At 40.5% G+C, this 24214-nt stretch overlaps 1 protein-coding gene and 1 long non-coding RNA gene across 7 annotated transcripts in view; both read right to left on the reverse strand.

Moving 5' to 3' along the window:
• The window catches only part of LOC148004133 (uncharacterized), a 95047-nt gene extending 75430 nt beyond the window's left edge, over nt 1-19617 (reverse strand). For 3 of the 6 annotated variants that reach the window (XR_015628209.1, XR_015628208.1, XM_087564290.1), the window contains exon 1: nt 19444-19580. Coding sequence is in view for 1 of the 6 variants with exons in the window: in XM_087564289.1 (XP_087420415.1) it covers nt 19444-19464 (21 nt within the window). In the remaining 5 variants the exon portion in view is untranslated. Of the gene's footprint in view, nt 1-19443 lie in introns of all 6 variants that reach the window. The other 3 variants (XR_015628210.1, XR_015628207.1, XM_087564289.1) reach the window with 3 other exon arrangements.
• LOC148004131 (uncharacterized) overlaps nt 1-24214 on the reverse strand; it is an 876089-nt gene that overhangs the window by 743543 nt on the left and 108332 nt on the right. The window lies entirely within an intron of this gene.

Here is a 24214-nt window from a genome sequence, read left to right on the forward strand (position 1 = left end):
ATGGAGAAACCAAGATATTCCATGACAAAACCAAATTTACACAATATCTTTCTACAAATCCAGCACTACAAAGGATAATAAATGGTAAAGCCCAACATAAGGAGGCAAGCTATAACCTAGAGGAAGCAAGAAACTAATCGTCTTGGCAACAAAACAAAGAGAATGAAAGCACACAAACATAACCTCACATCCAAATATGAATATAACTGGAAGCAATAATCACTATTCCTTAATATCTCTCAACATCAATGGCCTCAACTCCCCAATAAAAAGACATAGATTAACAAACTGGATACGCAACGAGGACCCTGCATTCTGCTGCCTACAGGAAACACACCTCAGAGACAAAGACAGACATTACCTCAGAGTGAAAGGCTGGAAAACAATTTTCCAAGCAAATGGTCAGAAGAAGCAAGCTGGAGTAGCCATTCTAATATCAAATAAAATCAATTTTCAATTAAAAGTCATCAAAAAAGATAAGGAAGGACACTTCATATTCATCAAAGGAAAAATCCACCAAGATGAACTCTCAATCCTAAATATCTATGCCCCAAATACAAGGGCACCTACATACATAAAAGAAACCTTACTAAAGCTCAAAACACACATTGCACCTCACACAATAATAGTGGCAGATTTCAACACCCCACTCTCATCAATGGACAGATCATGGAAACAGAAATTGAACAGAGATGTAGACAGACTAAGAGAAGTCATGAGCCAAATGGACTTAACGGATATTTATAGAACATTCTATCCTAAAGCAAAAGGATATACCTTCTTCTCAGCTCCTCATGGTACTTTCTCCAAAATTGACCATATAATTGGTCAAAAAATGGGCCTCAACAGTTACAGAAAGATAGAAATAATCCCATGCGTGCTATCGGACCACCACGGCCTAAAACTGGTCTTCAATAACAATCAAGGAAGAATGCCCACATACACTTGGAAATTGAACAATGCTCTACTCAATGATAACCTGGTCAAGGAAGAAATAAAGAAAGAAATTAAAAACTTTTTAGAATTTAATGAAAATGAAGGTACAACATACCCAAACTTATGGGACACAATGAAAGCTGTGCTAAGAGGAAAACTCATAGCGCTGAGTGCCTGCAGAAAGAAACAGGAAAAAGCATATGTCAGCAGCTTGACAGCACACCTAAAAGCTCTAGAACAAAAAGAAGCACATACACCCAGGAGGAGTAGAAGGCAGGAAATAATCAAACTCAGAGTGGAAATCAACCAAGTAGAAACAAAAAGGACCATAGAAAGAATCAACAGAACCAAAAGTTGGTTCTTTGAGAAAATCAACAAGATAGATAAACCCTTAGCCAGACTAACGAGAGGACACAGAGAGTGCATCCAAATTAACAAAATCAGAAATGAAAAGGGAGACATAACAACAGATTCAGAGGAAATTCAAAAAATCATCAGATCTTACTTTAAAAACCTATATTCAACAAAACTTGAAAATCTTCAGGAAATCGATAATTTCCTAGACAGATACCAGGTACCGAAGTTAAATCAGGAACAGATAAACCAGTTAAACAACCCCATAACTCCTAAGGAAATAGAAGCAGTCATTAAAGGTCTCCCAACCAAAAAGAGCCCAGGTCCAGACGTGTTTAGTGCAGAATTCTACCAAACCTTCATAGAAGACCTCATACCAATATTATCCAAACTATTCCACAAAATTGAAACAGATGGATCACTACTGAATACCTTCTACGAAGCCACAATTACTCTTATACCTAAACCACACAAAGACACAACAAAGAAAGAGAACTTCAGACCAATTTCCCTTATGAATATCGATGCAAAAATACTCAACAAAATTCTGGCAAACCGAATCCAAGAGCACATCAAAACAATCATCCACCATGACCAAGTAGGCTTCATCCCAGGCATGCAGGGATGGTTTAATATACGGAAAACCATCAACGTGATCCATTATATAAACAAACTGAAAGAAGAAAACCACATGATCATTTCATTAGACGCTGAGAAAGCATTTGACAAAATTCAACACCCCTTCATGATAAAAGTCCTGGAGAGAATAGGAATTCAAGGCCCATACCTAAACATAGTAAAAGCCGTATACAGCAAACCAGTTGCTAACATTAAACTAAATGGAGAGAAACTTGAAACAATCCCACTAAAATCAGGGACTAGACAAGGCTGCCCACTCTCTCCCTACTTATTCAATATAGTTCTTGAAGTTCTAGCCAGAGCAATCAGACAACAAAAGGAGGTCAAGGGGATACAGATCGGAAAAGAAGAAGTCAAAATATCACTGTTTGCAGATGATATGATAGTGTATCTAAGTGATCCCAAAAGTTCCACCAGAGAACTACTAAAGCTGATAAACAACTTCAGCAAAGTGGCTGGGTATAAAATTAACTCAAATAAATCAGTAGCCTTCCTCTACACAAAAGAGAAACAAGCCGAGAAAGAAATTAGGGAAACGACACCCTTCATAATAGACCCAAATAATATAAAGTACCTCGGTGTGACTTTAACCAAGCAAGTAAAAGATCTGTACAATAAGAACTACAAGACACTGAAGAAGGAAATTGAAGAAAACCTCAGAAGATGGAAAGATCTCCCATGCTCATGGATTGGCAGGATTAATATAGTAAAAATGGCCATTTTTCCAAAAGCAATCTACAGATTCAATGCAATCCCCATCAAAATACCAATCCAATTCTTCAAAGAGTTAGACAGAACAATTTGCAAATTCATCTGGAATAACAAAAAACCCAGGATAGCTAAAGCTATCCTCAACAATAAAAGGACTTCAGGGGGAATCACTATCCCTGAACTCAAGCAGTATTACAGAGCAATAGTGATAAAAACTGCATGGTATTGGTACAGAGACAGACAGATAGACCAATGGAATAGAATTGAAGACCCAGAAATGAACCCACATACCTATGGTCACTTGATTTTTGACAAAGGAGCCAAAATCATCAAATGGAAAAAAGAAAGCATTTTCAGCAAATGGTGCTGGTTCAACTGGAGGTCAACATGTAGAAGAATGCAGATCGATCCATGCTTATCACCCTGTACAAAGCTTAAGTCCAAGTGGATCAAGGACCTCCACATCAAACCAGACACACTCAAACTAATAGAAGAAAAACTAGGGAAGCATCTGGAACACATGGGCACTGGAAAAAATTTCCTAAACAAAACACCAATGGCTTACGCTCTAAGATCAAGAATCGACAAATGGGATCTCATAAAACTACAAAGCTTCTGTAAGGCAAAGGACACGGTGGTTAGGACAAAACGGCAACCAACAGATTGGGAAAAGATCTTTACCAATCCTACAACAGATAGAGGCCTTATATCCAAAATATACAAAGAACTCAAGAAGTTAGACCACAGGGAAACAAATAACCCTATTAAAAAATGGGGCTCAGAGCTAAACAAAGAATTCACAGCTGAGGAATGCCGAATGGCTGAGAAACACCTAAAGAAATGTTCAACATCTTTAGTCATAAGGGAAATGCAAATCAAAACAACCCTGAGATTTCACCTCACACCAGTGAGAATGGCTAAGATCAAAAACTCAGGGGACAACAGATGCTGGCGAGGATGTGGAGGAAGAGGAACACTTCTCCATTGTTGGTGGGATTGCAAACTGGTACAACCATTCTGGAAATCAGTCTGGAGAATCCTCAGAAAATTGGACATTGAACTGCCTGAGGATCCAGCTATACCTCTCTTGGGCATATACCCAAAAGTTGCCCCAACATATAAAAAAGACACGTGCTCCACTATGTTCACTGCAGCCTTATTTATAATAGCCAGAAGCTGGAAAGAACCCAGATGCCCTTCAACAGAGGAATGGATACAGAAAATGTGGTACATCTACACAATGGAATATTACTCAGCTATCAAAAACAACGACTTTATGAAATTCGTAGGCAAATGGTTGGAACTGGAAAACATCATCCTGAGTGAGCTAACCCAATCACAGAAAGTCATACATGGTATGCACTCATTGATAAGTGGCTATTAGCCCAAATGCTTGAATTACCCTAGATGCCTAGAGCAAATGAAACTCAAGATGGATGATCAAAATGTGAATGCTTCACTCCTTCTTTAAAAGGGGAACAAGAATACCCTTGGCAGGGAAGAGAGAGGCAAAGATTAAAACAGAGACTGAAGGAACACCCATTCAGAGTCTGCCCCACATGTGGCCCATACATATATAGCCACCCAATTAGACAAGATGGATGAAGCAAAGAAGTGCAGACTGACAGGAGCCGGATGTAGATTGCTCCTAAGATACACAGCCGGAATACAGCAAATACAGAGGCGAATGCCAGCAGCAAACCACTGAACTGAGAATAGGACCCCCGTTGAAGGAATCAGAGAAAGAACTGGAAGAGCTTGAAGGGGCTCGAGACTCCATATGTACAACAATGCCAAGCAACCAGAGCTTCCAGGGATTAAGCCCCTACCCAAAGACTATACATGGACTGACCCTGGACTCTGACCTCATAGGTAGCAATGCATATCCTTGTAAGAGCACCAGTGGAAGGGGAAGCCCTGGGTCCTGCTAAGACTGAACCCCCAGTGAACTAGACTGGTTGGGGGAGGGCGGCAATGGGGGGAGGGTTGGGAGGGGAACACCCATAAGGAAGGGGAGGGGGGAGGGGGATGTTTGCCCGGATACCGGGAAAGGGAATAACACTTGAAATGTATATAAGAAATACTCAAGTTAATAAAAAAAATATAAAAAAAAAAGTCTACTTGCGTATGGTAGAAAAACTAGAAAATATGGGTAAGTAAAATTAAGCATGAATATATATATATACAATTGTTTCCATCCAGTTTTTCTGAAAGACTTAGTCAGATCTAAGAATTTTCTAGTAGGGTCCCTAATATATTATGTCCTAATATAGTAAGTCCCTAATATATAATATAATATAATTAATATAATTAAAATAATAAAATATGAACTATACTAGCAAATTATTAGATCTGACTAATGCCCTAAGTAAAACTGGATAAAAAACTCTACATAAAAAAAATCAGTAGCTGTTTTCTGTACCAGAAATGAATTTATTGAAAAAGATTTCAGGAGAAAAATCGCACTTGTAGCAGCTTCAAACAATAAAAATCTCACAGTATGTCTATTAAAATAGCTAAAAATCCTTTACAATGAAAAGGTTTAGACACTGAAGAAGATACTAGAAGGTGGAAAGACCTCCCATGTGCACTGATCGTAGAGAGGGCAAATCAATACTGAAAAAATGTCTGTTACAGAAAGTGATATGCAGAGTTCATGCAGAAGTAGTCTAACTAATCCTGGTTTTCATATGGAAGCAAAGATGATCCCAAATAGTCCAAGCAGCCCTAAGTGTGTAGAGCAGTGCTTAGAGAGGACACTGTGACGGATTTCATTATTTTACAGAGCCATAGTAGCAAAACCAGCATGGTGCTGATGCATGAAAGTAGCTTCCTATTTTTTCCATCTATAAAAACCAACTCAAAATAGATCAAAGACCCTAATGTGAGACTCACAACTCTGAAGTTTTTAGAGCATAAAAAAGGAAGAAGCGCTACAAGCTACAGGAAGAGGCAAAGACGTCCTGAATAGGACTCTAGTTGGTCAAGAAGTAATGCCATAATTGAAAAATGGAACCTCGTGAAATTCGCACGCTTCTAGAAGTACAGAGAAGAGAATGGTTTATCAAATAAAGAGACAGCTTGCAGAATGGGAGAAAATCTTTGCCAGCTACACATTTGACAGGGAATTAATTCCTAGAACACACAGAGGACTCAGAAGGATAAACAGCAAAAACAAGCAACCTAAACAAAGTGGGCCAGTGAAATGAGCAGCCAGTTCCCAATGGCTGAGACCACAGAGAGCTACCAAACACCCGAGAAATCTTCAAAGACAAGTAACTTAAAACTGTGTTAGTATCCATCTGACCAAGGCATAATGGAATAATGAGGGAAAAGCAAGGAGACTCAAGGAAACTATCTACTGCTGGCAGGAAGGAACGCTGGTCAGCCACTATGGGAATCCATATGGAAGGTCCTTCGAACATTAAAGACGGGTCTACCTCATGACCCCACGTTACCACTCCTGGGTATTTACCCAAAGGATTCAGAATCAATACATTAACGAGATCGTGCTTTCCAGTGCATATTCCTAACGTGTTCATAGCAGCTGAGTAATGGAAGAAACCAAGTGTCCATCAACGGAGGACTAGAAGATGGCCCAGTGGAAACAGCTCTAACGAAGTACGTCCTTTGCTCCATAGTAAGCAAACCGACCCAGTATCAGGCAAATACCACGTTTTCTTTCTTAAGTGTTTCCTAGATCTTATATCAATATAGAAAAATCATAAACATACCTATGACAGAGTTGAAATGGAATCATCCGAGGGCACAAAAGAAACTAAAAGGAGTCAGGAGACAGGAGGGGTGAAAAATAAGAGGTTTGTGTTTACCGGGAGATGTACTGCACGCACAACATGTAGCTGTATAAAAATGTCCTCGTGGAGCACCATACCATGCAGAATGAAAGTATGCAATGAACTGTTTAATTTATAAAAACAGATCAAACCGTTTCCGGGCTAGAAAACAAAAAGTGTGGTGGTCAGCCAGAAATAGCTCTGGCGTTTAAATTTGTGGCCATAGCTGAGTCAAGGGGCTTTGGGCTCCGGTTTCATTATCTACTTCATGTGGCATGATAATAATGAAAGGACTTTCCTTTACAGACTTGTTACACTGCCTCGCATGATCAAGTGCTCCATTAAATTTTAACTTCCTTCTTTTTAAGCTGCTAATACACAATATGCCTTGCAGTGTTGTTCTGTGCCCCTTTCGGTACTGAGCAGTAATGACAGAAATTAGATGCATTAATGTACGAACTTTCTGTAATTTATATTGGCTTTTCTCTAGGAAAGCGTAGAAGGTTCGCTCGTGCGATAACTCACGCAGGGAAGCGGTAATCATCTTGAGGGCTGGGAAGGGATCATGGTGGGAGCGGTTTCCCTGAGTGTTTAGCATCTATGGTGCACTCTATGCTCCTTGTACCCGGGGTTCTGGAAATATCTCCGATGTTTACCATGAATACTTATCCCCTCTTTGCTACTTGCTTTTGGCGCTTTTATTAAAAATTTAAAGCACTCCTTTTTTTTTTTATTAAAAAGTCTACTTGCTTATGGTAGAAAAACTAGAAAATATGGGTAAGTAAAATTAAGCATGAATTATTAAAAATCTACCCATAATCCTACCCAGCTTTTCTGGATATTTTTATTATATTTGATAAGGGCAGGAAATGGGGGTCTCCCAATATGTGGACATTCTTTAACATAATGTTTGGATTGGTTTGTTTTTTTAATTTTTAATCAGAGAGCAGAAGAATTTTCAGAGAGCAGGAACAGCATAACTCTTCAAACACTTTTCAACACATAGGTAAATGAATAACTCTCTTACTGTATGCTATAACCAGGTTAGCTGCTTTGAATTCTCTGCTAAAAATAATGCCTTGCTTGCAGCACATTTAGAGAGATCTAATAATTTTTTTTAAAAATGCCGTAAAGAATAAATATTTTATATAAGCAAAATTCCCATATGAGTTTACAACTTTTAAGATTTATGTATTTTACATGTATGAATATCTTGCTTGCCTGTATGTATGTTTAACATGTGCATGCTTGCACATGCGTAGGCCAGGACAAGGGTCAGATATCTTGGAACTGGAGTTATAGATGGTTATAAGAGCAACCGTCTGGGTTCTGGGAATTGAACCAGGTGCCTTTTATAATGGACTGTATTCCCAAGTTGAATTTGAGAAGCACCATTCCCTGATTAGTATAGAAACACCTAAAGGCTTAGTTATTGCTGCCTCATAGACTGAACTATACAGTGTTGTCCCTTCTCCTTCAAAAGAATTTTAAGGAGAATCCCTTATTTGTCATCTTATTTCTATGTATAATTGGGCAAACAAACACATGATTAAAATGAGATGCATTATGGGAAGGAACGTTGTAGGCTTTGAAGATTATTCAAGACCTACTCTAATTGTAGTACTTTAATGCTTCAACTTCCCCCCTTCTAGCCCACCATCCACCAGAGGTAGGGGAAGAGGGGGTAATAGAAAACAGGGGTTGTGGGTCTGTTTAGAAATAGCTCTTTGGGGATGGTTTTAGTCTGCAGTGTTAGAAGTCCAGTCCACTAGCAAAACACCAAACACGAATCAACAGTGGCAGTCCAGTTCACTTGGCAAACACCAAACATGAATGATAGCAGTGGCTTGATCCAGAAGAAACCACAAGGCTCCACCAATTGGCACGAGTCCGAGGAAGCAGCAAGAAGCAGCTGGAATACCACCAGAATTTTATGCTGCATTTCTCTGTACGAAGTCATGACAAGTAAAAATCTGTAAAGAGGGCACAGGTCTTCCTGGTTGCTGCCGCTGCAGAGAGCCCGTGGGCAGCACCCCACGAGCGAACCTGAGCCTCGGGACCACAGGTAAGACCAAATTTTCTGCTGCAAGAAAGCTGCCTGGTGAGCTTGGGACACAAGAAAGCAGAATTTCTCTAGGACCGGGCACGTTCTGTGTTTACCGGAAGTCCCACACCCGCGGATCCCGGCCCACAGCAGCTCTCTGCTCCCAGACCCGGTGACAGAGAGACCCAACCGCCTGGTCAGGTGGGCACTCCTGAGGCTGCAGAGCGGAAGGGACCACCAACTCTGCTCACCCCTGCCCACATCCCTGGCCCAAGAGGAAACTGTATAAGGCCTCTGGGCTCCCGTGGGGGAGGGCCCAGGAGCGGCAGGACCCCTGCCTGAGACACCGCCGGACCCTGAAGGAAACAGACCGGATAAACAGTTCTCTGCACCCAAATCCCGTGGGAGGGAGAGCTAAACCCTCAGAGAGGCAGACAAGCCTGGGAAACCAGAAGAGACTGCTCCCTGCACACACATCTCGGACGCCAGAGGAAAAAGCCAAAGACCATCTGGAACCCTGGTGCACTGAAGCTCCCGGAAGGGGCGGCACAGGTCTTCCTGGTTGCTGCCGCCGCAGAGAGCCCGTGGGCAGCACCCCACGAGCGAACTTGAGCCTCAGGACCACAGGTAAGACCAAATTTTCTGCTGCAAGAAAGCTGCCTGGTGAACTCAAGACACAGGCCCACAAGAACAGCTGAAGACCTGTAGAGAGGAAAAACTACACGCCCGAAAGCAGAACACTCTGTCCCCATAACTGACTGAAAGAGAGGAAAACAGGTCTACAGCACTCCTGACACACAGGCTTATAGGACAGTCTAGCCACTGTCAGAAATAGCAGAACAAAGTAACACTAGAGATAATCTGATGGCGAGAGGCAAGCACAGGAACCCAAGCAACAGAAACCAAGACTATATGGCACCATCGGAGCCCAGTTCTCCCATCAAAACAAACATGGAATATCCAAACACACCAGAAAAGCAAGATCTAGTTTCAAAATCATATTTGATCATGATGCTGGAGGACTTCAAGAAAGACATGAAGAACTCCCTTAGAGAACAAGTAGAAGCCTACAGAGAGGAATCGCAAAAATGCCTGAAAGAATCACAAAAATCCCTGAAAGAATTCCAGGAAAACATAAATAAACAAGTAGAAGCCCATAGAGAGGAGACACAAAAATCCCTGAAAGAATTCCAGGAAAACATAAATAAACGAGTAGAAGCCCATAGAGAGGAGACACAAAAATCCCTGAAAGAATTCCAGGAAAACACAATCAAACAGTTGAAGGAATTAAAAATGGAAATAGAAGCAATCAAGAAAGAACACATGGAAACAACCCTGGATATAGAAAACCAAAAGAAGAGACAAGGAGCTGTAGATACAAGCTTCACCAACAGAATACAAGAGATGGAAGAGAGAATCTCAGGAGCAGAAGATTCCATAGAAATCATTGACTCAACTGTCAAAGATAATGTAAAGCGGAAAAAGCTACTGGTCCAAAACATACAGGAAATCCAGGACTCAATGAGAAGATCAAACCTAAGGATAATAGGTATAGAAGAGAGTGAAGACTCCCAGCTCAAAGGACCAGTAAATATCTTCAACAAAATCATAGAAGAAAACTTCCCTAACCTAAAAAAAGAGATACCCATAGACATACAAGAAGCCTACAGAACTCCAAATAGATTGGACCAGAAAAGAAACACCTCCCGTCACATAATTGTCAAAACACCAAACGCACAAAATAAAGAAAGAATATTAAAAGCAGTAAGGGAAAAAGGTCAAGTAACATATAAAGGCAGACCTATCAGAATCACACCAGACTTCTCGCCAGAAACTATGAAGGCCAGAAGATCCTGGACTGATGTCATACAGACCCTAAGAGAACACAAATGCCAGCCCAGGTTACTGTATCCAGCAAAACTCTCAATTAACATTGATGGAGAAACCAAGATATTCCATGACAAAACCAAATTTACACAATATCTTTCTACAAATCCAGCACTACAAAGGATAATAAATGGTAAAGCCCAACATAAGGAGGCAAGCTATAACCTAGAAGAAGCAAGAAACTAATCGTCTTGGCAATAAAACAAAGAGAATGAAAGCACACAAACATAACCTCACATCCAAATATGAATATAAAGGGAAGCAATAATCACTATTCCTTAATATCTCTCAATATCAATGGCCTCAACTCCCCAATAAAAAGACATAAATTAACAAACTGGATACGCAACGAGGACCCTGCATTCTGCTGCCTACAGGAAACACACCTCAGAGACAAAGACAGACACTACCTCAGAGTGAAAGGCTGGAAAACAACTTTCCAAGCAAATGGTCAGAAGAAGCAAGCTGGAGTAGCCATTCTAATATCAAATAAAATCAATTTCCAACTAAAAGTCATCAAAAAAGATAAGGAAGGACACTTCATATTCATCAAAGGAAAAATCCACCAAGATGAACTCTCAATCCTAAATATCTATGCCCCAAATACAAGGGCACCTACATACGTAAAAGAAAACTTACTAAAGCTCAAACCACACATTGTACCTCACACAATAATAGTGGGAGATTTCAACACACCACTCTCATCAATGGACAGATCATGGAAACAGAAATTAAACAGTGATGTCGACAGACTAAGAGAAGTCATGAGCCAAATGGACTTAACGGATATTTATAGAACATTCTATCCTAAAGCAAAAGGATATACCTTCTTCTCAGCTCCTCATGGTACTTTCTCCAAAATTGACCATATAATTGGTCAAAAAACGGGCCTCAACAGGTACAGAAAGATAGAAATAATCCCATGCGTGCTATCGGACCACCACGGCCTAAAACTGGTCTTCAATAACAATAAGGAAGAATGCCCACATATACGTGGAAATTGAACAATGCTCTACTCAATGATAACCTGGTCAAGGAAGAAATAAAGAAAGAAATTAAAAACTTTTTAGAATTTAATGAAAATGAAGATACAACATACCCAAACTTATGGGACACAATGAAAGCTGTGCGAAGAGGAAAACTCATAGCGCTGAGTGCCTGCAGAAAGAAACAGGAAAGAGCATATGTCAGCAGCTTGACAGCACACCTAAAAGCTCTAGAACAAAAAGAAGCAAATACACCCAGGAGGAGTAGAAGGCAGGAAATAATCAAACTCAGAGCTGAAATCAACCGAGTAGAAACAAAAAGGACCATAGAAAGAATCAACAGAACCAAAAGTTGGTTCTTTGAGAAAATCAACAAGATAGATAAGCCCTTAGCCAGACTAACGAGAGGACACAGAGAGTGTGTCCAAATTAACAAAATCAGAAATGAAAAGGGAGACATAACTACAGATTCAGAGGAAATTCAAAAAATCATCAGATCTTACTATAAAAACCTATATTCAACAAAATTTGAAAATCTTCAGGAAATGGACAATTTCCTAGACAGATACCAGGTATCGAAGTTAAATCAGGAACAGATAGACCAGTTAAACAACCCCATAACTCCTAAGGAAATAGAAGCAGTCATTAAAGGTCTCCCAACCAAAAAGAGCCCAGGTCCAGACGGGTTTAGTGCAGAATTCTATCAAACCTTCACAGAAGACCTCATACCAATATTATCCAAACTATTCCACAAAATTGAAACAGATGACGCCCTACCGAATTCCTTCTACGAAGCCACAATTACTCTTATACTAAACCACACAAAGACACAACAAAGAAAGAGAACTTCAGACCAATTACCCATATGAATATCGACGCAAAAATACTCAATAAAATTCTGGCAAACCGAATCCAAGAGCACATCAAAACAATCATCCACCATGATCAAGTAGGCTTCATCCCAGGCATGCAGGGATGGTTTAATATACGGAAAACCATCAACGTGATCCATTATATAAACAAACTGAAAGAACAGAACCACATGATCATTTCATTAGATGCTGAGAAAGCATTTGACAAAATTCAACACCCCTTCATGATCAAAGTCCTGGAAAGAATAGGAATTCAAGGCCCATACCTAAACATAGTAAAAGCCATATACAGCAAACCAGTTGCTAACATTAAACTAAATGGAGAGAAACTTGAAGCAATCCCACTAAAATCAGGGACTAGACAAGGCTGCCCACTCTCTCCCTACTTATTCAATATAGTTCTTGAAGTTCTAGCCAGAGCAATCAGACAACAAAAGGAGATCAAGGGGATACAGATCGGAAAAGAAGAGGTCAAAATATCACTATTTGCAGATGGCATGATAGTATATTTAAGTGATCCCAAAAGTTCCACCAGAGAACTACTAAAGCTGATAAACAACTTCAGCAAAGTGGCTGGGTATAAAATTAACTCAAATAAATCAGTAGCCTTCCTCTACACAAAAGAGAAACAAGCCGAGAAAGAAATTAGGGAAACGACACCCTTCATAATAGACCCAAATAATATAAAGTACCTCGGTGTGACTTTAACCAAGCAAGTAAAAGATCTGTACAATAAGAACTTCAAGACACTGAGGAAAGAAATTGAAGGAGACCTCAGAAGATGGAAAGATCTCCCATGCTCATGGATTGGCAGGATTAATATAGTAAAAATGGCCATTTTACCAAAAGCAATCTACAGATTCAATGCAATCCCCATCAAAATACCAATCCAGTTCTTCAAAGAGTTAGACAGAACAATTTGCAAATTCATCTGGAATAACAAAAAACCCAGGATAGCTAAAGCTATCCTCAACAATAAAAGGACTTCAGGGGGAATCACTATCCCTGAACTCAAGAAGTATTACAGAGCAATAGTGATAAAAACTGCATGGTATTGGTACAGAGACAGACAGATAGACCAATGGAATAGAATTGAAGACCCAGAAATGAACCCACACACCTATGGTCACTTGATTTTTGACAAAGGAGCCAAAACCATCCAATGGAAAAAAGATAGCATTTTCAGCAAATGGTGCTGGTTCAACTGGAGGTCAACATGTAGAAGAATGCAGATCGATCCATGCTTATCACCCTGTACAAAGCTTAAGTCCAAGTGGATCAAGGACCTCCACATCAAACCAGACACACTCAAACTAATAGAAGAAAAACTAGGGAAGCATCTGGAACACATAGGCACTGGAAAAAATTTCCTGAACAAAACACCAATGGCTTATGCTCTAAGATCAAGAATCGACAAATGGGATCTCATAAAACTGCAAAGCTTCTGTAAGGCAAAGGACACGGTGGTTAGGACAAAACGGCAACCAACAGATTGGGAAAAGATCTTTACCAATCCTACAACAGATAGAGGCCTTATATCCAAAATATACAAAGAACTCAAGAAGTTAGACCGCAGGGAAACAAATAACCCTATTAAAAAATGGGGTTCAGAGCTAAACAAAGAATTCACAGCTGAGGAATGCCGAAGGGCTGAGAAACACCTAAAGAAATGTTCAACATCTTTAGTCATAAGGGAAATGCAAATCAAAACAACCCTGAGATTTCACCTCACACCAGTGAGAATGGCTAAGATCAAAAACTCAGGTGACAGCAGATGCTGGGGAGGATGTGGAGAAAGAGGAACACTCCTCCATTGTTGGTGGGATTGCAGACTGGTAAAACCATTCTGGAAATCAGTCTGGAGGTTCCTCAGAAAATTGGACAGTGAACTGCCTTAGGATCCAGCTATACCTCTCTTGGGCATATACCCAAAAGATGCCTCAACATATAAAAGAGACACGTGCTCCACTATGTTCATCGCAGCCTTATTTATAATAGCCAGAAGCTGGAAAGAACCCAGATGCCCTTCAACAGAGGAATGGATACAGAAAATGTGGTACATCTACACAATGGAATATTATTCAGCTATCAAAAACAACGAGTTTATGAAATTCGTAGGCAAATGGTTGGAACTGGAAAATATCGTCCTGAGTGAGCTAACCCAATCACAGAAAGACATACATGGTATGCACTCATTGATAAGTGGCTATTAGCCCAAATGCTTGAATTACCCTAGATCCCTAGAACAAACGAAACTCAAGACTGATGATCAAAATGTGAATGCTTCACTCCTTCTTTAAATGAGGAAAAAGAATACCCTTGGCAGGGAAGGGAGAGGCAAAGATTAAAACAGAGACTGAAGGAACACCCATTCAGAGCCTGCCCCACATGTGGCCCATACATATACAGCCACCCAATTAGACAAGATGGATGAAGCAAAGAAGTGCAGACTGACAGGAGCCGGATGTAGATCTCTCCTGAGAGACACAGCCAGAATACAGCAAATACAGAGGCGAATGCCAGCAGCAAACCACTGAACTGAGAATAGGTCCCCTATTGAAGGAATCAGAAAAAGAACTGGAAGAGCTTGAAGGGGCTCGAGACCCCAAAAGTACAACAATGCCAAGCAACCAGAGCTTCCAGGGACTAAGCCACTACCTAAAGACTATACATGGACTGACCCTGGACTCTGACCCCATAGGTAGCAATGAATATCCTAGTAAGAGCACCAGTGGAAGGGGAAGCCCTGGGTCCTGCTAAGACTGAACCCCCAGTGAACTAGTCTATGGGGGGAGGGCGGCAATGGGGGGAGGGTTGGGAGGGGAACACCCATAAGGAAGGGGGGGGAGGGGGATGTTTGCCCGGAAACCGGAAAGGGAATAACACTCGAAATGTATATAAGAAATACTCAAGTTAATAAAAAAAAAATCTGTAAAGAAAGCACGGTGAACCAATACCAGAGTATCTTCAGAAAAGACCAGTATCAACAAAGCTCAAGGAAGACCAGCAAGGAGTTGCAAAGCAAACCAATGCAAGAGTATTATTGTCCTCTGTCTGTTGAGTTACACTTATACCCTTCCCAAACATCACATGTCTTCTCAAGCATCTGTTCCAGCAAAGCATCACATGCCCTTTCACCAGGTATCCTCCAGAAATACACATCTGTTTTCAGCAAAACATCCTCTCATAAGACAGTTTCCAGAAGAATATCACAGGACACAACTGAGTCGTCAATGAATCCAGAAATTCCCACTTCAGAACATATAGCAAGCATTATCTATGCAACTCAAGCCAGGCAGTCACAACAGAGAACCTTCCAAGCAACAGTCCTGGTAAGCAAACGCCCGGACTTGAACCCCAATAAAAGGAAGTTCTAAACAGTAATTTGGGCCTTTTGAGTAGGTCTTGGTCATGTATCCCACTTTAATCTATACTACCACTTCACTCCAGATAAATCATCTTTGCTACCTTTGTAAATCTGTTTGCCCCCTTATTTCATTCTTGAATAAGCTGTCAAAACCTAGAAACACCCACCCCAGGCTCCACCCACCCATAATATTGTGTCTGCACCTTAAAAGCTTTGTGAGTTTCTTTGTGGATCCACCACTCAAAGTCCCTCAGGTTCGGGAGCCAGAATCTGTTTCTAGGGAAGGAAGGGCTTCATTTATCTTTCTAACTGACATGACCAGCCCCCACTTCCTCCGTCCACCCTCCCCCACCATCTCACGGGTATGTGTACGTAACAGTCGAACATCTTCATCAGTCCTTCAACCTGTGATCTAATTTTTAACAGAACTTTTATCCTCAGGCTAAAATAAAATCTCAAACATATTTAAACAGAACAAAATGCAGTCTTACTAGAGATACAAATTGATAAGAACAAACCCTGCTGGGATTTGTTTCTCGGGGCCTTCCAAAATAACTTGAAACTTCTCTAGCTGGGATTAAAAATAACAAAGAGGCATACTGGCTGGGCACAACAAAGACAAAATAAAATAACATTTTGACAGATTCGTGCTTTTTTTCTTCTTCCTGTTGGATCACAGATGCCGTTTTCTTTTTACTTGACTCTTTTCTGGAATTTAATCAGAAACCATCTTGTGGATTTATTTAAACAACTTTGGCCAATTAAGGAGAAAGGTAGACTTCGCAAAAGTCTTAAAGGATGTCTGGCATGTTGTGTTTATTTATTTGTTTCCTTTAGTTAAGCTGAAATATGGCTTAGCAAAATGAAGAGCAAAGGGTTTTTTCCCCTTAATTTTTATTTTGAAAAATGTCAAATTTAAAGAATGCCACATACACTTCAGCTAGAATCCCCAAGCATCAACATATTTCATACTTTGCCTCTGTTCCCCATGTGTAGTTTTGACAAGCCATTTGAATACTGCACACAACGTGGTCCTCCTCATGTGAACAATAGAATCAATTGCACCTATGAGAAGGATGTTCTCCTAATTAACCCTAGGACCATGATCACATCCATGTTATCTGATGTAAATAATACTATCCAAAATACAGTCCATCCATTAAAAGGTCTCAGTTATCCCTATGTTTTCTTAATGGTTGTGGTTCTCCTTCCTTCTTCCTTTGAATTGTTCTGATTAGGGTCAAACCAGGACTCATTCATTGCATCAAGCTGTCTTGTTCTTATTTTACTTTTTTAATTTTATGTGTGTTGTCCTTTGCCTGCATGCATGTACATGTACCACTTCATGTATGTGCATACACTACCTCATGTATGTGCGTGCACCAGGTGCATGCCCGGTGGCTGAGGATGTCAGATCCTCTGGAACTGGAATTACAGATGGTTGTGAGCCACCACGTGGGTGTTGGGAATCCAACTCAGGCAGTGTGTGAGAGTAAAGAAGGTTTCTAAACTTCTGAGTCCTATCTCCAGCCTGCCCCTTTATGCCTTTCCTTGTCTGAGTCACGGATACATAATTGCAAGATGACACTCGGAGACCAGCTGCATTCATGCATTTGTACCAACTGCTTCCATCCTGAATGGATGCTTTTGACTCAATGTTACTGGCAGTTGCAGAATGTAGACACTGTGGTTCTAGCATGCCTTCTGCTAGGTTACAAGTGAGTGAGCATTCCTGTGTAAAGCTCTTCCACCAGGACCTTTGTCTTATTTTATAGTGTCACAAGAAGCCTATGGCTCCTTCAATGTTTTGAGCTATTACAACCATTTTTAATTGTAGTGCTTATCTTATCTCTAGTTTGGCCTGTGTGACACAGCTCTTGTTCCTCTCATCTGTCTTTGCCTATTGCTACAACACAGGCCTTGGATGTTTTCCCCATTTGAGACCTGGAATGGGAATCAGGAAGTGTAGAGCGGAATGTGGTACCCAGCAGCAAAGGCTGGCTGCTCACCATGTTCTCACTTAAAGCCTTCACATTGACAGAGCATAAGAGAGTCTGAAATTTTCACATCTACGATTCATTTCTTTTCCTTTTTTTTTCTTTTTTCGGAGCTGGGGACCGAACCCAGGGCCTTGCGCTTGCTAGGCAAGTGCTCTACCACTGAACTAAATCCCCAACCCCTACGATTCATTTCTTAATGTCCTTTTCTCTCCTTGCTCCATAGCCCGTCTATGTTTTCCTTCTCTGATGGTAAGAATCCTGACTCCTCAATCATTAAAGTTTAACCATTTGTTCTGTTTCATGGTGTATACAGAATGATGCCAGAACCCCTGAAGTAAGACTTTACTCAAATCATTATAATCCTTTTTGTGCTTGCTTCATTTTAATTGAAATAATTGGATTTACTTTCAGTTGCACCAAAGTACTAGTCCCATTGACCTCTGGGTTTAGACTCAAAACCTCTTGAAAACAATTATTATTCATTATCCAGGATCTAGACAGCTTACCAGTCCCATGACATGTACCCAGGTTTACTGTATTTCTAAGCACATGGTATATGTGGTCTGTAAGTTGAATTCTATATAGTATACTTTGACCCCCTCTGACCTAGTCCATGTCCCACGGTCCTTCCAATGGCTCTTATAGCCCTTCCCTCCCCTTCAGCCTGTATCTCTTCTCCTGGGCAATCACTCTACTATCCTCCCCCTAATTCTTTAATGCCTTTTGTATTAACTAAGTTTGGCACTCAAGCCCTTAATTTTGCTAAACAAACATTATACCACCAAGCTGTATCACCCTCACTCCACTTCTCACATTTTGTCATCCCATAAACTTATAAAACTAGGGTCACATGGCATCCTTCATCAGCCTGATTCCTTCCTCTATAAAAAAGATGCTTCAATATCTAGTAAGTCTCAGTGCAGGCATAGCATTTTTCTCTGCATTGAGAAGCACTTCAGGAGTATAAGAACCATTGCCTAACGACAACTGATCTGGACCCTCCTTGGCATCCTTTCTGTTTTTAGAATGTACCCCACTAAAAGTGTACAAAATTAATGTATTGATCTTTGTAGTTATGCTATAGACCCAACATAAAGTTCACTTTCTTTGTTTGCACGTAATATTTTAGTTTGTGATCTAAGTATGTTTTGGCCAACCTTATGGGAAAATTTTTGTTATGATATTGAAAAGTTAAAATTATGGGAAAAATATACACAGAGAAATTAGATCTCATTATTAACCCTTTACTTCCTAGCCATGCATCTCTTACAGGCAGTATTGTTTTAATTGAAATTTTGTTGACTTTTCCTACTTTTGGCAAAACATAAATGCTTGTCATGAACACACATGTTAATTACTTCCTTCGTTTCTTTCACAAAAATTCTCATGGACTTTTGTCTGAGTCGTTTTTCTACAACCCTTGTATACTATCTTTAGTTAGTTCTCTTCTTAGGTAACATTTCCTCTTAGTCATGTCCCAAGTAAAAATCAACATGGTATTTAAGATTTTTTTTTGCTACAGTAGATAAATGTTTCAATCACATACTTTCAATAACTCAGCAAAAAGTTGGGAACATCTTAAGAATTAATTAACCATTCCTTTGTTATAGCATCCATGACAAGCAGCAGAAGACATGGGTCCCCTGATTAGATTATCTTTTCCCCTTTCCCCATCCCAATCTTCCTATCCCCTAAACCTATGAATCATGTTTCCTGAAACTCAAGATTAGTTGCCATCAAGTTTTCCTCCTCATCAGAAACTCCCCTGAAAATTCCCTCTCTTTTTGTTCTAAATTTGAGTCTGATTTCTGCAGTCCTCACGCCACCAAGTCTGGAAGGCACATGCACCCTACCTTGTTTTTTCCAGGGCTCATCTAGCTTCTCTTAAACCTTCCAGATTGGGCGTTTCCTGCCTTTTTGCATTGTGCCACTTCTAGATGCAGCAACCTTGTTTCCACCATTTTAGCTCCCAGCCTATCACTCAGTTTCTGAATTATACAGAGTTAACAAAAAATAGAGATTAAATCAGTGTTTAAATATGTACTATGCTTGGTAGTAGACTTAATGCTATTATTAGCCCATCACTTAGGAGACCATAAAAGGTTAAAATAACAAGTATTGCTGTCAGATTAATTTGGACATTTAGACAGTAGAAATAGAATGCAAATTACAATAGAGTAAATTACTCATATTTATTTGAAATTTGAATCAATAGTAACAAAATAGTTGATATATATATATATATATATATATATATATATATATATATATATATCAGACTATGATGATCTGCCTGTAGGTTTTGTTCCTCATTGGCACCAGAGAGAAATTAATGAAAACTCAGAAATGAGCACAGGCAAGCAAATAAAAGTCTACTCCAGGTTCTGATTATTCTTAATAAGGTATATTTGTACATATACTTGACATTATTGGTTGGTGTTCCACAAACTATGGTGATGGATTTTTGCCATATATTCAAAGACCAGTTTATGTTTTCTTTCCTGTTTTTGTCCTTTTTTGATATTTATTTATTTTTCTTTTTTTCAGAGCTGGGGACCGAACCCAGGGCCTTGCCCTTGCTAGGTAAGCGCTCTACCACTGAGCTAAATCCCCAACCCCTTGATATTTGATTTTATTTATTCACTTGACATCCCCTTACTGCCACCTCTCAGTCACCCCCTCCCACAATCCATCCATACCTCCCTTTCTCCTCTGAGAGGATGGGGGGGTCCCCCAGGTATCCCCCTACCCTGACACATCAAGTCTTTCTGGGGCTAGGTGCTTCCTTTTCCACTGAAGCCAGAGAGGCAGCCCAGTTAGAAGAAAATATCCCACAGACAGCAATAGCTTTTGGGAGAGTCTTGTCTGGGACCTACATGAAGATCAAGCTGCACAACTGCTACATATGTGTGGTCAGGTCTAGGTCCAGCCTGTGTATGTTCTTTGGTTGGTGGTTCAAGTCTCTGGGAGCTCCAAGGGTCCAGGTCAATTAGGAGCCCATAATCCCTTACCCAACTCTTCCATCCACCAGAGTCCTCCAGCCACACTGTTTGGCTGTGGGTGTCTGCATCTCTCTGAGTCGGCTGCTGGGAGGAGCATCTCAGAGAAGAGCTTTGCTAGACTCCTGTCTGTAGGCACAATAGTATCATTAATCATGTCAAGAATTGCCCATTGGATGGGTCTCAAGTTGGGCTGGTTACTGGTTGGCCATTTCCTCAGTCTCTGCTCCATCCCCTGTCCCTATATTTCTTTCAGACAGGATAAATTTGGAGTCCAAAGTTTTGTGAGTGGGTTGGTGTCCCTTTCGTTCCATTGGTGTTCCTGGTTGGCTACAGGAGGAAGCCTCTTCAGGTTCGGCCAGTGCTGTGAATCATGGCTACAATCACCCTCACTGATTCTTGGGTGCCTTCCCTATCCCAAGTCTCTGTCATGTCTTTGAGATACCCACCACTCCTCACTCCCCTGTCAGTTGCAAACTTCCACCCCATCTCATGGTCATTTGGCCATCTCTCTGGTCTCTTCCCACATCTGATCCTGAACTCCCCAATTCCCCTCCCCATTCCCGATCCCACCCAGTTCCCTCTCTCCATCTGTCTCCTCTGACTATTTTATTCCCCCTCCTAAGTAAAATTCAAGCATCCTTGTTTGGGCCTTCCTTCTTATTTAACTTCTTTAGATCTGTGGTATGGAGTTTGGACGTCTTGTATTTTATAGCCAATATGCACTTTAAGTGAGTACACACCATACAAGTCTTTGGGGGTCTGGGTTAGACAAAATGGCAGCCTACAGATTGGGAAAGGATATTCACCAACCCTACATCTGACAGAGGGCAAATATACAAATATTTCATAAAGAGTTGAAGTTAGACACCATGAACCCAAATAACCCAATTAAAAATGGAATACCGAGCTAAACAGAGAATTCTCAAAAGAGGAATCTCAAATGATTGAGAAGCACTTAAAGGAATGCTGAACGTCCTCCGTCATCAGGGAAATGCAAATCAAAACAACTCGATTCCATCGTATTCCAGTCAGAATGACTAAGATCAGAAACTCCCGTGATAGCACACTTTAGTGAGGGTGTGGAGAAAGGGGAACACTCCTCAACTGCTGGTGGGAGTGCAAACTGGTACACCACATGAGAAATCAATTTAGCAGTTTCTCGGAAGACTGGGAACAGTTCTATCTCAGAGTCCAGCCATACCAATCCAAGGCATATATGCAAAAGATGCTCTACCAGCCCACAAAGATACTTGCTCAATTGTATTCAAAGTAGCTTTACTTGTACTAGCCAGAAACTGGAAACAACACAGATGTCCCACAATTGAAGAATGGATAAAGAAAATCTACACATTGGGATAGTATTTATTCACCCACTAAAACCAAAGACATCCAGTTTTGCTGGCAAATGGATGGAACTTAAGAATATTATCCTGAGTGAGGTAATCCAGACCCACAAGGACATGCATGGTATGTACTCAGCTTATAATTTCTATATTCAGAAAATTTCCAGTCTTGATAATTCATATTGATTTAGAAAAAATTATTTCTTCTCAGAAGAACTGATTCAGCAATATCCATACTAGTGAGATTTCTATAGCATGAATTAGCCAAACATTTATTCTTGATTAAGTAGCACAAAGGTGTGAGTCTCTATTGGACAATACAGAGCAAACTAAACAGATTTAGACTCCTCAGTTTGAGACTTTTTGAGATATATGATATTCATGATTGTGAATTTTGTCTATTTCAGAGGGATGTAGGGTGTTTTTTAAATTGTATTGGGATAGGAGCTTAATCTAAATATTTGTTGAGCAAAGTAAAGCAATGTATGTAGACTGTTACAAAAGACCTTCCTACTTCTCACTGCAAAACATGTACAGATTGGGGTGCCCGGCCCTAGGAATCTGCTTCACACTGAGAAAAAATGCACACATTGGTGTTTAAATCCTTAGTGTTCAAACCACGAGGAAATCCCGAACTCCTTCCCTCATCCACATGAGACAGGCATGATCAATATGAATTATACACAGAACTGAAAATTGGTAAAAGTAGTATACATTTATATTTGCTACTCTGTCCAAAGGCACTGGACTGTGTAGAGCGCAGAGCACCAGTTTCTATTAGCCTCATCTTGAAGTAGTTAAAGGCAGTTTTTAGCTCTTAACCCCTAAAATTGTTGCCCAAGATCTTAACTGTCCCTCAAGATAAACATTGCTACCCTGAAATTGAGATCTTCCTTTGAATTTCGTTTAGAGGAACATGATGGGATGGCTCCATGGGTAAACTGAGAGCTTAAGATGGATCTTCATTTTGAATTCTTCATATAGAATTTTGATGATCCTCAATGACATGTAGCAGAACCTATTTCCAAATTAATTTTGTGATTTAAGAAATATATTATTGTCTCTGTACTTGGAAGAAAATAGTGAGGTGTCAGATGTCAGAAATGACTGCATATGGGAGCTCAAATATTGTAAGAAAACACTGGTCCTAGGCTGTCTGGCTTTGTTCTTGGATAAATGCTTTTAAGGTAGGCACCAGGAGCTCCAGACTTAGAAGCTTAGCAACTCCAGGGAAGCCAGATCAGCTTTTCTCCAGTAGTATGCAAAGTACTTTCTGGTACCATGAGCTCTAGTCCTCAGAGGTGAAGTTTCTAGCCTGGCATTAGCTTAATTTCCCCATGTACAACGAATTAAGTAAGTGTTGTTTTCAGCAATAAAACATTACTGTTAGGTAATGGAAGACAGCCAACAACCTTCTCAATAGCCTGTGGCTTTCCTTCCTTCCTTCCTTCCTTCCTTCCTTCCTTCCTTCCTTCCTTCCTTCCTTCCTTCCCTCCCTCCCTCCCTCCCTCTCTCTCTCTCTCTCTCTCTCTCTCTCTCTCTCTCTCTCTTTCTTGGCCAGGGTGGGGTGTATTGGACTGCTTTGCTCAAAGAAACAACAAGGTGTAGCCTACTCCTGGCACACAGGGTTGTATCTAGTAGCATACGGTGTGTAGGTGATGCCTTATCCCCTCTATTACTGTAGAAAGTTGATAGTTAACACAGAGACCCACTGCTGAACAATGGGCAGAGAGAGATGTCAAGTACTCTGCCCTCCATTAGATGTCTCCATCAAACCCCTCCTTTCAAAGTTCAGGGAATCTATAAAGGTCAGGAAGCAAAAGAATTTTAACAGCCAGAGATGGGGGCTGACTCCAAGGAAAGAGTGTCATCCATCCACAGCAGGGCTGATACACATACGAACTCACAGAGGCTGTGACAGCATATACAAGAGCTAAACAAGTTCAAAGCAAACCAAATTCAGCACAAGAACAATGAAGCAAACATAAATCCTACTTCCAACCAAGAAATTATTTGCAGTTGATAACTCTTGGGAAAGGTAAAATTGATGTTCTACAATGGATTGACATTGGGTCTATCTGGGGACATTGCAGACCCCAGGCCAAGGAGTATCTGGCCAACACAAAATCAACTCCATGTTTTTGTACATGTGCTTCCTGTTCTGCTGTGTTTCAGTAATGTTTTAGTCTTACTGCTTTTTGTTTGTTCGTTATGACTTTGGGCTTTTGTTTGACGTGTTTGAAGGAGGAATAGAGAGATAGGGAAGAAAGGGAGAGAGC

The sequence above is a fragment of the Rattus norvegicus genome, chromosome 8 (assembly GCF_021556685.1).
Source record: "Rattus norvegicus strain SHRSP/BbbUtx chromosome 8, alternate assembly SHRSP_T2T, whole genome shotgun sequence".
NCBI classification, from domain to species: Eukaryota; Metazoa; Chordata; class Mammalia; order Rodentia; family Muridae; genus Rattus; species Rattus norvegicus.